At 40.9% G+C, this 22,132-nt stretch overlaps 1 protein-coding gene across 12 annotated transcripts in view; it reads left to right on the top strand.

Moving 5' to 3' along the window:
• The window catches only part of dtnba (dystrobrevin, beta a), a 505,261-nt gene that overhangs the window by 231,863 nt on the left and 251,266 nt on the right, over nt 1–22,132 (top strand). For all 12 annotated transcript variants that reach the window (XM_072251383.1, XM_072251379.1, XM_072251384.1 and 9 more), the window contains 2 exons: nt 9,310–9,415; nt 11,708–11,874. In XM_072251383.1, the coding sequence (XP_072107484.1) occupies nt 9,310–9,415; nt 11,708–11,874 (273 nt within the window). The remainder of the gene's footprint in view (nt 1–9,309; nt 9,416–11,707; nt 11,875–22,132) is intronic.

Below are 22,132 nucleotides of genomic sequence, written 5' to 3'. Positions count from 1 at the left end.
AGCCTCGCCCCTTTTGCATTTGTCACAGCAGGGATTAACATCTGGGTAAGTGCGAGATAATTTAGTTTGAGACATATGAGCCCTGTGTACGACCATGAACTGTAACAGGCAGTGGCGGGCACATAAAGAGGTTGAGTTAACTAACTTGCGAATTGCGTCCCATACCTCATCCGACGGTGAGGAATTTAAATCTTGCTCCTAGGCAGTTTTAATTTTGTCAAGGGGGGCTCGCCTCAGAGCCGCTAGCTTGTCACAGATAGTAGATATTAGACCTTTGCGCAATGGATTCATGCAGAGAAACATATCAACGGCATTTGTGTCGGGTGTCTCAGGGAAGTTTGGTATCGGAGGGCTGATAATTTGCAAATATCTGAAGAGATGAGTGTTGGGTAGGTTAAACTTTGCAGACAGTTGTTCAAATGATGCAAAGCAGTTGTCTATAAAAAGATCTTTAAGGCGCCTGATGCCCTTTCTGTACCAGCCTTGAAATGTTGGATCAGGTATAGAAGGCTAGAAGAGATGATTATATAGAATAGAACTTGAAAGAGAGAAGCCATAGAGACCACTATGCTTTCTGAACTGAGTCCATACTGTCAGGGTGTGCCTGATAACAGGATTAGCAATTGGTTTAGGTGTAAGAAAAGGGAGTGTGGATCCAAGGAGTGCAGAGATCGAGACATTCTTCATAGAGTTCAGTTCCCATTGTCACCGATATGGGGCAGTCAGATTGGTCGTAAAAATGAGACCAAAAGATGAGACAGCGTATGTTAGCTGCCGAGTAATATAAGCAGAAATTGGGCAGAGCCATGCCCCCATCTCTTATAGGTTTTTGAAGATGGACTTTATTCAGATGGGACACTTGCCCTTCCATAAGTAGGATGATATGACTGAGCCTAGCGAGTCAAAGAAGGCTTTAGGAATGAAAATTGGTATGGATTGAAAAAGGTATAAGAATTTAGGAAGGATGTTCATTTTGACAACATTGATTCGGCCCATAATATTGCAAGATTCTTTGTTCATGTGAAACTTATAACAGTTCGATTGAAAAGGCAAACTGTGAAAAAAATTAATATTAATTGAGTTCAAATATATGGGTAAGGTATTCATCATAATGCAGTAAATGCATTCTGTTGTTGTATAGTTAGTGTACATAATGGGCCTGTCTATAACAATGGTGATCATTCAGAAGTGTCACTGTAATAGAATGTGCTGTGAATGTCAGGTGACATTTGGTAAATAAATACATTTTGAACATCATTCAGTTCTGGCCTCTGAGACCGATTTGATTTTCTATGCGTTTTTAGCCAACAAAATGGTATGAATGCACATTGGAATGGGTTGTGTTTACAGATGGCAGATGATAATGTTAAATATCCCTGGAAAAGTCATTTAAAACAGCAACAGTATTAAAAATAATAATTCTTCACAGCTATTTGATTCTTTGAGATTTGCTGGAAGAACTAATGAATAAAAACATCATTATGCTATCCACCATGGTTGATGGAATTGATGTCAGTTCAAAGCATGGCTTGCTTTACAGTGCATTGTTGACTACCACACAAGAGGTGAACTGTGTCCCCTGCTATGAGCATTCCTCTCATGTTGTTTTAAATCCTTGTTTGTTGTTTTCAATAATATGTCACAGGTAAAGTGGCACAGCTACTGTATTTCTGAAGTTGGCCATAGGTGTCAGTGTGCAGCCACTGGCATGAGCACAATGAAAAGAACTTAGTTCTTACAAGAAGAATTAACTCAGCAATGGTAAAATAACGTGTGTTGGTGCACTGGCCCAGATTTTTTAGTGACAGTAATGGTGAGATTTTAAGCACACTGTTATGAAGGAGTAAATTGGATTGAAAATTCCAGCACACACATATACAAATTGCTGTGCAGATTTCCATTGATTTTGCCACCTCTCGAAGTGTGTCATAAGAGCACTCTTGCTACCTTTAATAGTAAAACCATATGTAGTCAAAGGGGAGGGTTTGTCTTTCACTTTCTGCACAAACCAAATGAAATCAAACATCCAAGCAGGACTCTTTGACTGGAGTCCCCCAGCTGATCATGTTAAATACATCGTACAGGTCATAAACTTCAAGGTAAATGCATCATCAAAGTACTTATGCCACCATATACAACCCCGATTCCATTTCCTTGTGGACGTTCATAGTGAATATAAGAAACACAATAGAATCAGAATCAATGAAAGACTGCACACAACTTTACGGACAAGCCAACAACATGCAAAAGATGTCAAACTGGACATACAAAAGTAAAAAAAAAATAAGAAGAAGAAATAAGAAAATAAATATCAAGAACATTAAATGAAGAGTCCTTGAAAGTGAGTCCATAGGTTGTGGGAACAATTCAGTAATGGGGCAAGTGAGGTTGAGTGAAGATATCCTCAGTTGTTCAGGAGCCTGATGGTTGAGGTGCAATAGCTGTTCATGAACCTGTTGTGTGGGTCCTGTTCCAGGTGGCAGCAGCGAAAATAGAGCCGTGTCTAGATGGTGGATGGTCCATTCTTGCAACAGCATTCTGTGTAGATGTGCTGAATGGTGGGAATGGCTTTACTTGTGATAGTCTGGGCTATATCCATTACTTCTTTAGGACTTTCCGTTCCAAGACACTGGTGTTTCTATACCAGCTGTGATGCATCCAGTCAATATACGTTCCACCACACATCTATAGAAATTTGTCAAAGGTTTAGGTGTCCATAAAACCATAAGCTATTGGAGCAGAAGTAGGCATTTCAGCCCAATCAAGTCTGCTCCACCATTCAATCATGGGCTGATTCAGTTCTTCCAGTCATACCCAGTCCCCTGCCTTCTCCCCATACCCTCTGATGCCCTAGCTAATTAAGAACCTATATATCTTTGCACCAAATGACTTCACCTCCACAGCTGCTGGTGGCAACAAATTCCACAGATTTACCACCCTCTGACTAAAGTAATTTCTCTGCATCTCTGTTCTAAATGGACACCCTTCAATCACTGAAGTCGTGCCCTCTTGTCCTAGACTCCCCTACCATGGGAAATAACTTTGCCATATCTAATCTGTTCAGGCCTTTTAACATTTGGAATGTTTCTGTGAGATCACCTGTCATTCTCCTGAACTCCAGGGAATACAACCCAAGAGCTGCCAGACGTTCCTGATACGATAACCCTTTCATTCCTGGAATCATTCTCGTGAATCTTCTCTGAACTCGCTCCAACGTCAGCAAATCCTTTCTTAAATAAGGAGCCCAAAACTGCACACAATACTCCAAGTGTGGGCTCATGAGTACTTTATAGAGCTTCAACGTCACATCCCTGCTCTTATATTCTATACCTCTAGAAATGAATGCCAACATTGCATCCACCTTCTTTACCACCAACTCAACATGGAGGTTACCGTTAAGGTATCCTGCACAAGGACTCCCAAGTCCCTTTGCATCTCTGCGTTTTGAATTCTCTCTGCATCTAAATAATAGTTTGCCTGTTTATTTCTTCCACCAAAGTGCATGACCATACACTTCCCAACATTGTATTTTATTTTCCACTTCTTTGCCTATTCCCCTAAACTATCTAAGTCTCTCTGCAGGCTCTCAGTTTCCTCAATACTACCCGCTCCTCCACCTATCTTTGTATCATCGGCAAACTTAGCCACAAATCCATTAATACCGTAGTCCAAATCATTGACAAACATCGTAAGAAGTAACGATCCCAACGCCAACCTCTGTGGAACTCCGCTGGTAACCGGCAGCCAGCCAGAATAGGATCCCTTTATTCCCACCCTCTGAGGGGGGATCTTATTGAAACACATAAAACCCTAAAGGGATTGGACAGGCTAGATGCAGGAAGATTGTTCCCGATGTTGGGGAAGTCTAGAGCGAGGGGTCACGGTTTGAGTATAAAGGGGAAGCCCCTTAGGACCGAGATGAGGGAAAACTTCTTCACACAGAGGGTGGTGAATCTGTGGAATTCTCTGCCACAGGAAACAGTTGAGGCCAGTTCATTGGCTATATTTAAGAGGGAGTTAGATATGGCCCTTGTGGCTAAAGGGATCGGGGGTATGGAGGGAAGGCTGGTACGGGGTTCTGAGTTGGATGATCAGCCATGATCATACTGAATGGCGGTGCAGGCTCGAAGGGCCGAATGGCCTACTCCTGCACCTATTTTCTATGTTTCTATGTTTTCTGCCGACCAGCCAATGCTCCACCCACTATGTAACTTCCCTGTAATTCCATGGGCTCTGATCTTGCTAAGCGCCCTCATGTGCAGCACCTTGCCAAAGGCCTTCTGAAAATCCAAGTACACCATGTCTACTGCATTTCCTTTGTCTATCCTGCTTGTAATTTCCTCAAAACATGGCTGTAGGGTAGTCAGGCAGGGTTTTACTTTCAGGTAAACATGCTGAGTTTGACCTATCTTGCCATATGCTTCCAGGTATTCCGTAATCTCATCCCTAACAATCGATTCCAACAATTTCCTAACCGCTGATGTCAGGCTAGCAGGTCTATAGTTTACTTTCTGCTGCCTCCCACCCTTCTGAAATAGCAGAGTAACATTTGCAATTTTCCAGTCTTTTGGTACAATGCCAGAATCTATCAATTCTTGAAAGATCATCATTAATGCCTCTGCAATCTCTCCAGCTACTTCCTTCAGAACCCAAGGGTGCATTCCATCAGGTCCAGGAGAATTATCCACCCTCAGACCATTAAGCTTCCTGAGCACCTTCTCAGTTGTAATTTTCACTGCACCTATTTCACTTCCCTGACACTCTTGAATGTCCGCTATACTACAGATGTCTTCTACTGTGAAGACTGATGCAAAATACGCATTCAGTTCCTCTGCCATCTCTGCGTCTCTGACTACAATATCTCCAGCATCATTTTCAATTGGTCCTATATCTACCCTCAACTCTCTTTTACCCTTTATATACTTAAAAAAGGTTTTAGTGTCTTCTTTGACATTAGTCACCAGCTTCCTTTCATAATTCATCTTTTCCTTCCTATTGACCTTCTTAGTTTCCTTTAAGTTTTTAAATGCTTCCCAATCCTCTATCTTCCCACTAGCTTTGGCTTCCTTGTATGGCCTCTCTTTTGCTTTTACTTTGGCTCTGACTTCACTTGTCAGCCACAATAGTGTCCTACTTCGATTTGAAAATTTCTTCTTATTTAGAATATATCTGTCTTGCATTTCCCTCATTTTTTACAGAAACTCCAGCCATTGCTGCTCTGCTGTCCTTCCTGCTAGTGTCCGTTTCCAGTCAACCTTGGCCAGTTCCACTCTCATGCCAATATAATTTCCTTTATTCCACTGAAATATTGACACATTGGAATTTAGTCTCTCCTTCTCAAATTTCAATGTGAACTCGATCATATTGTGATCACTATTCCCTAAGGGTTCCTTAACCTTAAGCTCTCTTATCACCTCCAGATCATTGCGCAACACCCAATCCACCACAGCCGAACCCCTAATGGGCTCAACAACAAGCTGTTTTAAAAAGCCATCTCTTAGACATTCTACAAATTCTCTCTCTGGTGGTCCAGTACTGGCCTGGTTTTCCCAGTCCACTTTCATGTTAAAATCCCGAATGATTATCATAGCAGTAGTCATAAGGGATTCCATAGTGAGAGGAACAGACAGGAGGTTCTGTTAGCCTGATAGAGGTACCCGCATGGTGTGTTGCCTTCCAGGTGCCAGGGTACAGGATGTCTCAGATCGGGTGCAGAGTATTCTGAAGGGAGAGGGTGAACAGCCAGGTCTTGGTATATGTTGGTACCAATGACGTAGGTAGAAAAAGGGAGGAGGTCCTGAAGAGAGAATTCTGGGAGTTGGGGAAGATGCTGAAAAACAGGACCTCCAGGATAGTAATCTCAGGATTGCTGCCTGTGCCATATGCTAACAAGCGCAAGAATAACATGATCAGGCATATTAAAGTGTGGCTGGGAGACTGGTGTAGGGGGCAGGGCTTCAGGCTCCTGGATCATTGGGGCATCTTCTGGGGGAGGTAAGACCTGTACAAAAAGGAGGGGTTACACCTGAACCCAAGGGGATCCAATATCCGAGCTGCAGGTTTAATAGACCTGTTCGGGAGGGTTTAAGCTAATTTGGCGGGGGATGGGAACCGGAGTGATAGGGCTGAGGAAGGGGAAAACAGAAATAAATCAAAGGTAGTATGCAACAGAGATGATAGAATGGGCAGGCAGGAGATGAGGCATAGTCACAGCCAGTGGGATGAGTTACGGGGCAATGGAGGCATGGTGTAGTTAAAATAGAAAGCAACAAACACTGGACTGAAATTGTTGTATTTGAATGCACACAGCATAAGAAATAAAATAGACAATCTTGAAATTCAGCTACAGATTGGCAGGTATGACATTGTGGCCATCTCTGAAACTCGTCTAAAGGATAGCTCCATTGGGAGTTGAACGTCTAAGGATATACAGAGTATCAGAAAGCTAGGTTAGTAGGCAGAGGGGGTGGTGTGGCCCTGTGTATAAGAAATAATATTAAATCATTAGAAAGGGATGACATAGGATTAGAAGGTGTAGAGTCTGTATGGGTTGAGTTAAGAAATGGCAAGGGTATAAGGAGCCTAATGGCAGTTGTATACAGGCCTCCAAACAGCAGCCAGGATGTGGATTACAGATCACAGCAGGAGATAGAAAAGGTGTGTCATGTCATGCTGAGCCTTTGCAAATTTCTAAGGATGTAGAGGCATTGCAGTACTTTTTCATAATGGCATTTACATGCTGGACCCAGGACAGATCCTCTGAAATAATAACACCAAAGAACTTAAAGTTGCTGACCCTCTCTACCTCTGATTCCCCCAATAAAGACTGGCTTATGGTTTCCTTCTCCTGAAGACAATAATCAGCTCCTTGGTCTTGAAGACGTTGAAAATATGGCTGAGTTCTGCCACAACAACAACTTCTCACTCTATCTCCCTCCTACCTGCTAATTCGTTACCACCTTTGATTGGGCCAACGACAGTGGTGCTGTCAGCTAACTTGAATATGGCATTGGAGCCGTGGTAAGTTTCACAGACATATGTATAAAGTGAATAGAGCAGGGGCAAAGCACACAGCCCTGTGGTGCACCTATGCTGATGAACATTGTGGAGGAAATGTTGTTCCCAATCTGAATTGACTGGGGTCTGCAAGTAAGGACATCGAAGATCCAATTGCACAAAGAGTAACTGAGGCCATTGTCTTGAAGCTTATTGATTAGTTTTGAGGGGGTGGTGGTTTTTAATACCGAGCTGTAGTCGATGAGGAACATCCAAATATAGATCCAGATGTTGCAGGGTTCATTAAAGAGCCAATGAAATGACACCTTCTGTGGACCTGTTGTCAAGGGCTCTGCTTTATCCTAGCTTCTTAAGCTTTACATTTTTCCTTTTTTATTCTTGACTAAACTCATCACCTCTGTTGACCTCCAATGTTCTCTTTCCTTGCTGCACTTGTCCTTCCTCCTGTCCTGTACTCTGTGCAGTTGGTCGTTAAACACCCTCCACATGGAGACTTGCTGAAAACAGCTGTTCCTTATTCACTCTCCCTACTTCCTGCTTAATGCTCTCATAATCTGCCCTGATTCAGTTTAATACTCTCTCACAACATCCATACTTAACCTCATCTCTTAAAATCTAAGGAATTGTGGTCACTGTTCCCTAACTGCTCATACATTAAAAACTCAACACCAGATTCACAGTGCTGCCAGACCTTTTATTGGACTATCTAGATATTGATTTAAGAAACCCTCCTGGATGTACCTAACAAATTCTGCCCTATCTTAAGTTACTCGCGCTAAGAAGACTCCAGTTTATATCAGGGAAGTTGAAATACTCCATGACAACTCTATTGTTATTGCACCTTTCCTTAATCTGCCTGCATATTTGTTCTTCAACTTCCCAGCTTTACCTGCGATGGACTGGGCCATATCCACTACTAAGCTAAAATCAAGCCAAAAAAGGCAGACCTCATCATGTTCAATGTTTTGAAGCCAATGTGTCAATATTTTTACCTTCTATACTTATATATTGACATGTACCTCGTGGTTCTCTGAGGCAGAGTACAATGTTTTTACTACATTTAAAGGTGCCATTGATCAATTGAAGATGTTGCTGAAGTAATGTAGCTGAAGTCAGGGTAGCCGGGAAGATACTGGCAACAATTTCTTAATTGGGTGATCATACCAATAATCATATAATGCCGTGGGATGTGTTTGGATCAAATTGAGTTTCAACCCATTCAAATGACAATGCATCAACTGGGATTAAATATACCCAGGAACATATTTTTCTCTTGGATAACATTTTGCATCTGGTGAATGCAAGCCAAGCGTGCATCTTCAGCTGAAGAGAAATCTAAGAGCTTATCGATTGAAGCAGCAGCCTATTTTTGATACATGAAGTAGTTACAAGAAAGTTCATTTACTCTTTTAAAAATCTGTTTTAGTATACTTAGATGGGCATACCAAGCACGTGAATAAAGATAGTGCTGAAAATAGTCGTATCTGTGGTGCAAGAAACATTAAATATTTCAAACAATTTTCTCTCCATTGATCCTGCTTGCCTTGCTGAGTTTGCTTGCGAAGCATTTTTGAATTTTAGTTCAGATTTTCAGTATTTGTCAAAATTATTCTTAACTTTTTGTTTTGACATCCTGCACCTAATCATGAAGTATGGTTTGCCCTTATCTTCAAAACAACAGTGTAGAGATGAAACTGAAGAAAGAAGCTGCAGAATTGGAAGATTGGATGGTGCAGTTTGTTTTGGAGGGAAAGGGTGGGACAGTTGGGTGGGAAAACAGCACAGTAAAGTGAGTGCTTCAGTTTGAGTGTGTTCTGGAATCAGTCATGACATCTAGTGCTAAATATGTGTAATCTGTATGTTTTTCTTGTGACCATGTGAGATTCTCACAGGTGGCCTGGTTTGTTCCTATCTCAAGATGTGAGGTTTGATAGGTAAATTTGCCCAAGTGTGCAGATGAGCAGAAGAATCTGAGAGGATTGCTGGAAGTGTGGAGAGAATGGGATTCAAGGAACATTAGTGGGGGAAATTAGAAATGGACTTGATGGGCCAAAGTGGCCTCCTCTTTTGTCATGTGGAAATACAAATTGAAAAGGGCCTGTTGTTGGGGAAAGAGGGGGCATTTATTTTACTGGTTGTTAAACTTTTGTAAAACTGAGACCTTTGAAACTTTGAGACACTTTTCCGAACTCTGTAGAATGTGATAATTAATATTTTTAATATATTTAACAATTGCACCTTGTACCATTTGCCAAATTGTCTGGAACTAACATTCATGTTCTTTATTTTCAGAAAAAAATTACTTTAAATATGTTTCTGGATACAATGATGGGTGACCCTCCTCCACAGTGCCTGGTCTGGTTACCACTTATGCATCGACTTGCCAATGTGGAAAATGGTAGGTTCTGGCAATGAAACAGGATCTCTTCATGCCAAACAGGTCTGTGTTTTCACCTGAGGGATTGCAGTGGTTATGAAGTTGGCATCTCACCACCAATTTGTCAAGGGAAATGAATGCTAGCCTCGCGAGTGTTCAAAGTTCAAAGTAACTTTATTATTAAAGTACATACTTTATATGCTACTATATACTTCCCTGAGATTAGTTTCCTTACAGGCATTCACTTACAGTAGAACAAAGAAATACTGTAGAATCAATGAAAAAAACTGCAAAGAAGGCAGACTGTGCAAATACAAATCAATGAATAAGTAGTACTGAGAACATGTGTTGTAGAGTCACCCACTCCTTCTAAATGAACAAGTTTTAAACAAGTCTCCAAAATTGTTTTCTGGCGTTTGACAGCACGATGATTCACATGCACAATTCTAGGATGTTGACTGCAAAATTGGTTCAAAAAGATATTGCTGTCTCAATTCATTTATTATGTTCTCTTAAGCATACTAAGTGATTTCAGAGAGCGTAATATCTACGTTGCCTATGTTTTCCTTTTTGAGTAGTCCCAAGATAAGTAGAACAATATGATTTTAGAAGTTGGCGGCAAGTCAGATCCCATGCTTCCTCAAGTCTGCTTGCCATTTCATAAAATCAAAGCTGATTTAATTGTGATTTCAAGTCTGCATTCCTGTCTGTTCCTGGTAATCTTTCACTCCCTTGCTTATCAGGTATCTTTATACCACCCTTTGAAGAAGAGAGTTCCAAACATTCTCAACTCTTTTGAAAAGGAGACATCTTGCCTCATCTCTTTCTTAAATGAGTGATCCCCTTTTAAATACTGAAACTAGTTTGAATTTCTCACAAGAGGAAAGCTCTTTTACATTCATTCTGTCACGATTCCTAACAATCTTGAATCTTTCTATCAAATCACCTCTTAATCATCTAAATTTGGGTTTTTCCTTACTGTTTTTCCTCATAGGACACCCCCTCCCTTGGCGATGTCAGTTATCTAACTTTGAACTGCGAATGCATTGCCATACTTTGTTAAGTGAAGAAACGATTACTCAACCAATGCGGTTGTTGCTACAATCTGTCCAGCCGCCTCATTATTTTATGTACATATCAAATTTCCCATCAGCCTCCTCCAAAGGAAACAGTTCTACCTTTTGTAATCGATCCTTCTGTGTCCGTCATTCCAGGAAACATTCTTGTAAATCTTTCTAGGATCTTCTTTAACACCCTCGTGTAGAATTCAATTAAGAAAAGTTGTGGACTCCTTAAAAATAGTAGTCCAACACTCTGTGTAGCAGAGGCCATACCAAAATAGTGGTGCAAGCATAAGAAAAAGACATACGTTTGCAAATTGATTAATGCAAAAACAATTGTGCATGCTTTTTTAAATGTTATTCTGTTTGCCCTAAATAAGAATAGACTAAAAGGAAATGCAAATCTTTATTAAAATGATTTTAGTAACTATTGAAGTGCATGGCAATAGTTAGCAATTGAAATTCTTCTCTTCTGCAATGGGATTTGATTCCCATTGGGAAACATTTCATTCTGTCCGCTTTGTATAGTATTAATTCCAAAGTGTGACTACTGTTGAAATGCAGATCGAGCTTCAAGGAGTTGAATGGTCCTTGTGGCCTTCATTTAGACACTTACTGTACCTTATTGAGGTCATCAGTGCTGCATACACGTACTATAGGAATAAGACCAGAAGACTAAGGAGCAGAATTAGGCCATTCAGCCCGTCAAGTCTGCTCCACCATTCTATCATGGCTGATTAATTATCCATCTCAATCACGTTCTCTTGTCTTCTCCCCGTATCGCTTGATACCCTGACTAACCAAGAAAGTATCAACTCCATTTTAAATATACTGAATGATTTGACCTCTACAGCTGCCTGCAACAATGAATTCTATTGATAATTTAGTCTCTGGCTAAAGAAATTCCACCTCTTCTCTGTTCTAAGTGGACATACCTCTTTTCTGAGGCTTTGCCCTTTGGTTCTCGACTTGCCCATTATTGGAAACATCCTCCCTACATCTGCTCTATCCAGACCTTTAAGTATTTGATTTGTTCAATGAGATCCCCCTTCATTCTTCTAAACTCCAGCAAGTACAGGCCCAGAGCCATCAAATGCTCCTCATACATTAATTTTTTAAACCAAATAAGTTGTAAATTAACAGCTGTAACTATTTTTAAGTTTAGACCATCCTGAGAATCCCAGAGTGAATGACTGAAAAGTAATTTTGGAGTACAATTTGGATTTGATGCAATTTATTTCCCTTTCTCTAGTTTTCCATCCAGTGGAGTGCTCATATTGTCGCAGTGAGAGTATGATGGGTTTCCGCTACCGTTGTCAACAGTGCCACAACTACCAGCTTTGTCAGACTTGCTTTTGGCGGGGTTATGCTAGTGGCTCCCACAGCAATCAGCATCAAATGAAAGAACACTCCTCCTGGGTGAGTAACGGAATGTATCTTATTTGCAAAAGTACATCTTACAGTGCAATGAATTAGTTTCAGTATCTAAGTAAGAAAGATGTACACATCAATTGCCCACACGGTGACTATGCCTTGTTTTTCTTTTCATTGTGTTTTTGTTCCGTGTTAGCAGATTTAAGACATTTATTTCCTGTAGCCCAGCTTTTTTTCATGATCCTTGGGCTGTATTACTTTTCAGTTGGATACACTGAATTATTTTCCTAATTTGCAAATTCCCTAACAGTCAATACCAAAAATCAGTAGTTTCAAGGAAGTTGTGATCTATTGTAATTTAGTTGCACATCAGATAACTTTAGATTAGCTACTATTTCCAGTAATTTTTAATTAAACATTTGTGGAACTTGGTTCTGCAATTGTGAAATTACTTGTGTTATTACATTTTAGTTGGATTAATAAAAGTTTGCAAATTTTGCTGCTTTTATGAAGCAATTATTCTACATTTCTCTATCAACTTGGGGAAAACTACAGACATTTATAACATTACTTGTGCCTGATTGGATTGATTCCTGAACCATGAGGGCTGTTTGTGAAAAGTGTTTTAATGAAGTGCCTATCTTCTCTGTGGTTTAATGGGAGGTGATACTCGTATGTTCCATGATGTAAAAGGAAGCTGCTTGGTCCATCTGGTGTATGCAAACTTTCAGTGCAATTCCGTCACTTGCATTCTCTCAGTTACCCCCTATAATCTAGTCTTTTCCACTAAGAAACACCTAGAGAGCTGGTGCAGGGATAACAACTTGATGCAGAGATTGCACTTTCTGAGGAAGCTTAAACAAGCATCACTCCCTAGTAACATCTTAACTACGTTCCACAGAAGCGTAGTTGAGAGTGTGCTGACCTTTTGCATCACAACCTGGTACTCCAGCTGCAGTGCTGTCGACAAAAAAGCCTTGCAGAGGGTGGTTAGGGGAGCAGAGAAGGTTATTGGGGTCTCCCTACCTTCTGTCCAAGACCTCTTTCAGAGTCGATGCCTCCAGAAGACATGGTACATCATTAAAGACGCCTCACACCCTCTCCATGAACTGTTTGTTCTTCTGCCATCAGGCAAATGTTACAGGAGCATCAAAACTAAAACCACAAGGCTACTAAACAGCTTCCTCCCACAGGCAGTCAGACTGCTAAATAGCTGCTCCACCTGACTCTGCTTTGGACACTTTTAACTTGCACTGGACACTTATAACTGATTTTAACGGACATGTGGCTATTGTGTTTTACTATTTATTGTTATGTTTATTATTTAGTGTTGCATTTGTTATGTTATGATTGCACTGCCCCTGAGAAACGCTGTCTCATTCTGTCCTGCAGAGCTGATGTACGGTTAGAATGACTAAAGTTTTTTGAATCTTTTGAATCCCCTTCACCTGTCTATCACCTGTGCTTGGGTTAGTTAACAGTGGCCTCTAAGCTGCTAATGAGCATATCTTAGGGATGTGGAAGGAAATCAGAGCTTCTGGGGAAAGCTGCACAAAGGGAGAACATGCAATTTCCACACCAATAGCATCAAACGTCAGATTCTAAACTGGGTTACAGGAGCTGTAAGCTAGCAGTGCTACCTGTTCTACTTTTATTGTACACAGTACTATCCTGAATTAAATATTTATCATCCTGTCCCACTTAACAATGTGATTGCTATATAATTTACCAACATTCTGAGACGTTACTCCCTGGCTCACTAAATGAAGCTGTCACCTTATCAACAACATCCCATGGAGACAAGTGCTGTTAGGTTTTGTGAAACTACTTGTCTCAACAGCCCCTCAAATCCCCTCCAAGCCTCCTACCCTTTTCCTTCATATTAAGCCTTTGGATTATGGATGCCTTGCTTAAGGGATAAAGTGTCTCATTTTCTTGGCCCCTCATCATTTTCTGTATCTCAGTCAGGACTCCCCTTGACCTTCCTGGCTCCAAAAAGAACTAACCAGGCCCATCCAGTCTGTCTTCCAGCTGAATTTCTCCCTGCGAATCTCTGTACTCCCTGTGAATTTCTCCTTGCAAACCTCTGGAGTAAATGTATCCTTCTTCTAGTGTGGCGACCAGAAATGTGTATAATATTACAGCTGCAGCTCAAACTGTCTTGAACAATATTGCCAAAACTTCCTTTCTCTTACATTTTCTGCCTCAGCAAATGAAGGTAGTTTCCCATATACCACTTCACTACCTTGGCACTTACAGAGACCCTTAGATGTGAAGACAAAGGTTGTTCAACAGCTGTTGCTGGCTTGAAAGAAATAACCTTTCCAGTGCTATTCAGCACTAAAGCCCACTGCCATTCTTCTTATTACTGTATTGCAATACCTTGCCTCTTCATTTCTACTCTGTATTTCTAAACTAATCTGAAATGTTTTAAATTAATGTGGAAAGAATGTTTTTGATTGGTACCGTTCTGCCAAATATGGTGCAAAGCAGGAAATTGTGATTGAGATCTCTAATATTTAATTGTGCTCCCTTGTGTGTAACCAGCAGTTGCACGGTCAGGAATCTTGCATTTCAGAATTTGTGCATTTACTAATGTCTTCCAACTGAGAATTTTACTCTGACCCTACTCCCAACCCTTCTAAGGAGTGTTGTCAGGAAATAGTTTCTCTGTTCATTCAGTGTAATAATCTATTACTTCTGGCAGGAGATATTTTCTTTCAAGTTCAAAGTAAATTTATTATCAAAGTACATATATGTCACCATATACAACTCTGAAATTTGTTGTCTTGTGGGCCTACTCAATAATTCCAGTACCCATAAGAGAATCGATGAAAGACCACACCAACCAGTGTGCAAAAGACAACAAACTGTGCAAATACAAAATGAAAGAATAATAGTAAAATAAAATAATAAAAATAAAATAAAAAAAATAATAAAATATAAACTCCTAAATGAAACCTCACCTTCCTATAAATACAAGCCTGGTCCAGTTTTTAAGTCAGAATACTGCAAATTAAATTATGACTGTTCAGATGTACAGACAGGACAATTCATATTAACCATCTGGATATAATAATACAGGATAAACAAGCAAGAACAACTTATTTAATGGATATAGCCATTCCAAACATACAACTTACTGAAATCAATAAGTGAAAAACACCAGAAATATATTGTATTAAAAGAGGGAACTGAAAAACTTTGGAACATGAACATTGTCCCAAAAGTAGTATCTACAACTGCTGTCATCTCAGAAGCAGTACACAGTAGCTTTCTTGTCATCCTAAAATGTGCTGGTAGATTAATTAACGACTGTTTATTATTCCATGTATAGGTTGATGGTGGGGAAAAGGAAGAATGCACTTGATAGATATTTGTGAGTGATAATACGTTGGATGGGTACTGGGAAATGGAGAGGTGGAACGGAAAGTATGGAATTGTTCCCTCTGGAGCTGTAATGGACATGATAGACTGCATGTCCTCTTCCTCATTTAAGTAAGATTATCTTGTCAGAAGCGCTAAAGAGGGAACTTGCATTTGTATGTCACATTCTAGATAATCATGATTACTTCAAGTGCTTCATGAACATTATTCTTTAAGCTAATTGGGAAAGGCACAAGCACAATAAAGACTGTGATAATGAGAAAAAATCTCATTTTGAAAAGGAAAACATTGGGAAATAAAATGAACAATCGTTTTGTCAAACTGAATTTGAGAACATCACTGGCAAATGAACAATGTTTGCAAAATAAGATCTGAAGAAAAGCAAACTTAAAAACAAGTGGACAATGTGGAAATTTAACAGTGTCAACAATATGGATGCACTTAACTACCGTGTATTTCTCATGACCCTAAAATGTGCTGGTAGGTTAATCAACGACTGTGTATTACCTCATGTATAGGTTGATGGTGGGGGAAAGGAAGAATACACTTGATAGACATTTGTGAGTGATAATACGTTGGAATCTGTACTGGGAAATGGAGAGGTGGAATGGAAAGAATGGTATTGTTCCAGTATGGACTGTGGAGAAAAACAAGTTTATAAGGCAGATGGCATACTTATTGATTTTATTTCTATACAAAAAAATATATATATTTATGGGTCCCAACGTGAAACGTCAACTGCTTACTTTTTTCCATTAATGCTGCCTGAAACAAACACACGCACACCACCTTGACCAGATGTTGCATCTGTATAAAACCTTATTTAGGTCATATATGAAATGTTACATGCATATTTTGTCACTGCATTACAGGAATCATGTGGAGGCTTTTGAGAGGGTGCAGGAGAAGTTCATCTGGATGTTGCTTGGATAACAGCATATGAGAACTTGAATAAACCAGATTCATTTTCTCTAGGGCATTGGAGGCTGAGGGATAACCTGATTTTTTTTTTAAAAAAGCATAAAGAACAGTGAGGTTTTGAGAGCGGAAATGTCACATACTACATGGCATAGCTTTAAGTAGGAGGTGGTGTTGAGGGACTGTATGGAGGAAGTTTACAGAAGATTTACAAGGCAAATTCTTATTTACACCCAGAGTCGCAGGTTCTCAGAATATGCTGCTGAAGATACAATAGCATCGTTTAAGATAAAGTTAAGATTAAGTGAATATCCCTGGACTCTTTTGATGTCTTTGTGATTTGGTGCTTTCAGTCCGTGAGCCAGGACCCCATATTTGAGCCACTGGTACCATCTGGGGGGGAATAATGCCTATAGTGATTTTTGGCAAGATATACACCCCTAGTGCTAGAAAATATATGATAGCATTGTAGCGGTGGTAGTTTTCTGTGATCCTACGGTGCTTTGCTTATGATAAGATGAATTATGTCAGATACCTGTCCCCTTACTTTGCTCAGATGATGAACCTCTCAGAGAAGAATCCTTCTGTTTGAGGCCTTCAAGACTGGCCAATTCTCAGTGCAACTGTCAAGTAACAACACCTTTGGGCAGATCCCTGTGGACCAGGCTATTGAAGCCACAGTGAGCAAAAGCACACAGACTCCTGGAGGCATATCACGGTTCAGCCTGAATGCTGGAGATATCAAGTGTTACTACATAACAGCTGAGCGCCACAGTGCATTCCTGGGACAGTTAAGGGAGATGTTGCAAGGCAACAAATCAGAACTTTGTCATGCAGAGCTACAACAACCAAGAATCCAGAAAGATGAGGAAGCAGTTTCAGCAGTGGTTAGCCTCATACATGAATGGGTCAACCCATTTGCAGAGAAGTGGGACCTCATTAGCATGTCTACGGCAAGGACAGCCCCCAAGGACATTGCCTCTGACCTGATGAAGGTATATGAGATTAGTGAGCAATGCTATGCAACCTTCAAGGATGAGAGACTATAGGAAGACCCACCAGCAAAGAAATTCCATGACCCAATGAAAACCAACAAGCTGAAAACATTCAGTGATATGTGGAAGAAGAGAGAAGTGAAATGAAATGGGAGGTTGATCATCTTGAAAGCAGACAGGTCTTTGCTTAGACGCATCATAGTGATGACACAAGGGCGCAGTCTACATATGGAGGATATCCTTTCTCATCCCCTTAAAACTATTGCCCTGGGCCTTGTCCACACCAGAAGGATCTCTGAGAAAGACAAATAAAGCTATTTTAGACACAACCTTGCAGAAAAATGTAGCAGTAGAAGAGCAACTCCCAGGAAACTCTGCTACAGTGGTTGATGGAATGAACTTGGTCCAAAGAGTGAAAGGTGATCAAGTTACTTTCAGAGATGTTGCCACAACAATTCTGGGTATGGCTGTGAGAGAAGGCAGTCAGAGTAGCAGAATAGATTTTGTGTTTGACACATACAAGGAGAACTCTATCACGAGTAGTGAAAGATCTCTACGGGGTGAAGAGACTGGTCATGAGTTGCAAGGCATCACAGGCACACAAATGGTGAATGGAGGAAGGTGGAGTACAGAGCGAAGCTACAGGAGAAGATTCTGTATGCAACTGTGAATGACAAATGTTACAGAATCACATCTCAAGACAGTGAGGAAGTGTCAGCTCTTCAGTTTCAACAAGAAGAAGCAGATGGCTGCCTACTTCTCCATGCTACCCATGCTCCACAAGAGAGGGATACCAGTCTGCTCAGAAGACACAGATGTTCTTATCATGTCTTTAGCATTTTGTGACAAGATTGAGGCCCCATTGTTGCAGAAGTGTGGCACTAGAACCCGTACAAGGCTTGTAGACATCAGGAAGGTTGCTGCCACTGTTGGCATAGAGGTTTGTAGGGCTCTCATCGGGTTGCACGCATATACAGGAGGTGACACTGTAAGCGCTTTTGCAGGCAAAGGGAAAACAAGTGCCCTAAAACTTCTGACCAGCAACAGGGAAATGGGACCTCTTCCCAGAACTGATGGACAAACTGGAGGCATTTACATGTCTCCTGTATGCCCCAAAAGCATCGACCACCAAGGTCAATGAGCTCAGGTATCACCTTTTCTGTGCCAAAAAAGGGTGAAATGGAAAGTCATCAACTCCCAGCATGCAAGGACTGCTTAACAAAACATGCACAGCGAACCAAGTATCTGGCTGGTATATGGAGAAGATGTTTGGAGAAGGACCCACAAGTGCCAAGCCCTGTTGGCAGAGGATGGAAGATGGAGAGAGAAGAGGAAGCTGAACAGTTGGTGGTGCACTGGATGGAAGGCCAGCCAGCACCCGATGCCGTCCTGGATCTACTGGCCTGTAACTGTCCAAAAAAATGTTCACTCCCAAGATGTATGTGTGTTGTAAATGGCCCCAGGTGTACTGACATTTGTAGACTGGCAGACTGTGAGAACCAGGCATCCACCTCAGAGAGTGTGCAAAGTTCAGATGAAGATGTGGAAGACATGGAAGACTTGGAAAATTATTGTGATTAATTAATCATAATTATGAAAATTTTTATGATTATGATAAAGCTACCACTGGTGCAATGCTATCACATATTTTCTAACTCTAGAGATGTATACCTTGCCGAAAATCACTATGAGCATTATTCTCCTCAGATGACCAACCCTACTGGCTTACGGACTATTTGTATTCTGTGTTTTTTGCTCATTTTTTTCATACCATTTGTGTGATTTGTTTTTTTTTGCACATTGGGGGATTTGATGCTTTTCCTTAAATGTATTCTATGGTTGTCTTTGTTTCGTGGCTGTCTGTGGGAAGATGAATCTAAGGATTGTATACTGCATGCATACTTTGATAAATGTACTTTGAATCTTTGAAATAGACATGAACAAGCTGGGAATGGAACAATGTGGACCAATGGGATGAGTTTCTATTAGTGTCATGGTTGGTATGGACATTGTGGGCTGAATGGCCTGTTCCTGTACTGTACTAATTTGTGTACTAATGAAAGAAGCAAGTCACATAAAGAAATTGGAAACCTGAGGAATTAACTAACTGAAGAATGTAAATCATAATTGTAATATATGCTCCTGGCACATGAAAAGGAAGCTAGTTTGTGACTGGAATAAAATTGCTGAAGCGTAACAAATAGCAGAAAAAGTAATTATTTGCTTCCATTGCTTATCCAGGAGCTGCATTATGTAAGTATGAAGATATGATGCTAAACTGTTTTATCAGCATTTCGATGAAGGAGAAACATTATAAAAGTATTTTCAAACTCGAACTAATATCTACTGTATGGATTGCATGTCTAAATTTTGCTATCTAAAATAGACTATGTCCAAAAGGGATTTAAGGAATAGGTAGCAGAGGAATAGTTGAATTAATAGCTGGGAAGAAAATAGAACAAAAGTTGTGTTAGTTAGCTAAACTTTTGACTTGACCAGGGCAAGCAGTAGCTGGAAAAAGTAAATATTACAGTTGATTGTAAACTGGGTGGCACGTTAGCATAGTGATTAGCACAATGCTTTACAGTACAGGTGACCTGGGTTCAATTCCTGTTGCTGTCCGTAAGGAGTTTGTACGTTCTCCCTGTGACCGCATGGGTTTCTTCCGGGTGATCTGGTTTCCTCTCACAGTCCAAAGACAAACCAGTTGGTGGTTGGTATTAAATTGGGGGATTGCTGGGTGGCATGTCTCGAAGGGCTGGAAGGGCCTACTTCACACTGAATCTCAAATAAAAGATAAGAATAAAATAAAGGCTCAGTGGTAGCTAAATGGATATGCTTGCACATGCCGGAGAATTGTGGTGTGGCTCATTGTCTGAACTTTGCTACATGTGCAGTTTGGTGGGTTTGTAATCACCCATTTTTCAATAAAAAGGCAAATTTTCCTTTGTAGGCTGGAAATACAACTAGAGTGAATACACCCAGAGACTTACAACTTTGACTTGTTGAAAAACAATAGTATCCTTATTAAAGGGAAAGCTACCTCACACAATCGAAACTGGTGAAAAAATTTCAAAACATTTATAAATAAAAAAGGTAAAGATCAAAGATGGAAGCACCAGTGGTGAGGACTATAAAGTATGGTCAAGGGAGGGTAGAGCAGCTCTAACAAGACTGGTTTGATTCAGTAGACTGCACAATATTCAAAGGTCAAAGGTACATTTAATGTCAGAGAAATGTATACAATATACATCCTGAAATGCTTTTTCTTTGCAACCATCCACGAAAACAGAGGAGTGCCCCCAAGGAATGAATGACAGTTAAATGGTAGAACCCCAAAGCCCCCTCCTACGCATAAGCAGTGGCAAAGCAACGATCCTTCCTACCCCCACCAGCAAAGAAAAAGCATTGGCACCCACCACTAAGCACTCAAGCGTGCAGCAAAGGAGCAGCAAAGACACCGAATTGCAGTGCCCCAAAGACTACTCGTTCACCTGGTATTCGACATACCACAGGCTCTCTCTCTTCCTCATAAGGTTCTTTATGCATATTTTGAGCGGAGAACTAGAAGTACACCTGTGCGAATCCCTGCAGCAACTGGTGACTCTGTGACCTCTGTCTCAGAGGCCAATGTCAGAACATCTTTCAGGAGGGTGAAAGCTCGCAAGGTGTTAGGCCCTGGTAGGTCACTGAAAGCCTGTGCCATACAACTGGCAGGACTGTTCAAGGACATCCTGAGTCTCTCACAGCTGCAGTTGGAGGTGCCCACCTGCTTCAAAAGGGCAACAATCACACTATTGTCCAGGAAGAGCAGTGTGAGCTGCCTCAAAAACTATTGCCCAGTGGCATTCACCTCTACTATGATGAAGTACTTTGAGAGGTTGGTCATGGCCAGAATCAATTCTTGCCGAAGCAAGGACCTGGACTCACTGCAATTTGCTTATCATCACAATAGGTCTGCAGTGAATGCAATCTCACTGGCTCTTCATTTGGCCTTAGACCAGCTGGATAATAGCAGTACCTATGTCAGGCTGTTCTTTATTGATTACAGTACAGCATTCAGCACTTCTGTTCTAATCAATAAGCTCCAAAACCTGGGCCTATGTTCCTCCTCCTGATTTCCTCACTGGGAGACCACGGTCAGTGTGGGTGGGAATTATTGCTGGCAGTCAACACTGGCACACCTCAAGAATGTGATTTAGCCCACTGCTCTACTATCTTTCCACCCACGATTGTGTGGCTTGGCATAGCTCAGGCACCATTTATAAATTTGCTAATGACACAGCCATTGTTGGCAGAATTTTAGATGGTGACGAGAGGAGGTGAACGGGAGCGAGATTGATCAGCTGGTTGAGTGGTGTCACAGCAACAATCTTGCACAGTGTCAGTAAGACCAAGGAATTGATTATGGACTTCAGGAAGAGGAAGTTGAGCGGACAAGCACCAGTCCTCATCGAGGAATCAGCAGTGGAAAGGGTGAGCAGTTTCAAGTGCGTGGGAGTCAACATCTTGGAAGATCTATCCTGTGCTCAACATATTGATGCAACTACAAAGAAGGCACGACGGTTCCACAATGGGCTCTAGTTTCCTCAGCATTGAGGCCGATGCCTCAAAAAGGTGGCATCCATCGTTAAAGACCTCAGCACTCAGGAACCCTTCTCTTTGCTGCGATTGATGAGGCTGTACAGGAGCCTGAAGGCACATACTCAGTGTTTCAGGAACAGCTTCTTCAAAAGTCCGAAGTACTTTTATCTTCAAAATATGTATACATTATGCAACCTTGAGATTCGTCTCCTTACAGGCAGCCACAAAATAAAGAAACCCAAATGACTGTATTAAAAATAAGACCATCAAACACCCAGTGTGCATAGGAAAAAAAATTGTGCAAACTAGAAAAGTGAGCAAATAACATTCAGAACTGAGGTCCGTGAACGAGATTCCATCTGCATACTCAAAGCTGCAGCCTTGAAAAGTTGTGGAGCGGCGAGCTGAATCAGCTTGGC

Source organism: Mobula birostris, chromosome 2 (assembly GCF_030028105.1).
Source record: "Mobula birostris isolate sMobBir1 chromosome 2, sMobBir1.hap1, whole genome shotgun sequence".
In the NCBI taxonomy this organism is placed as follows: domain Eukaryota; kingdom Metazoa; phylum Chordata; class Chondrichthyes; order Myliobatiformes; family Myliobatidae; genus Mobula; species Mobula birostris.
This window is presented reverse-complemented; position numbering and strand designations above follow the sequence as displayed.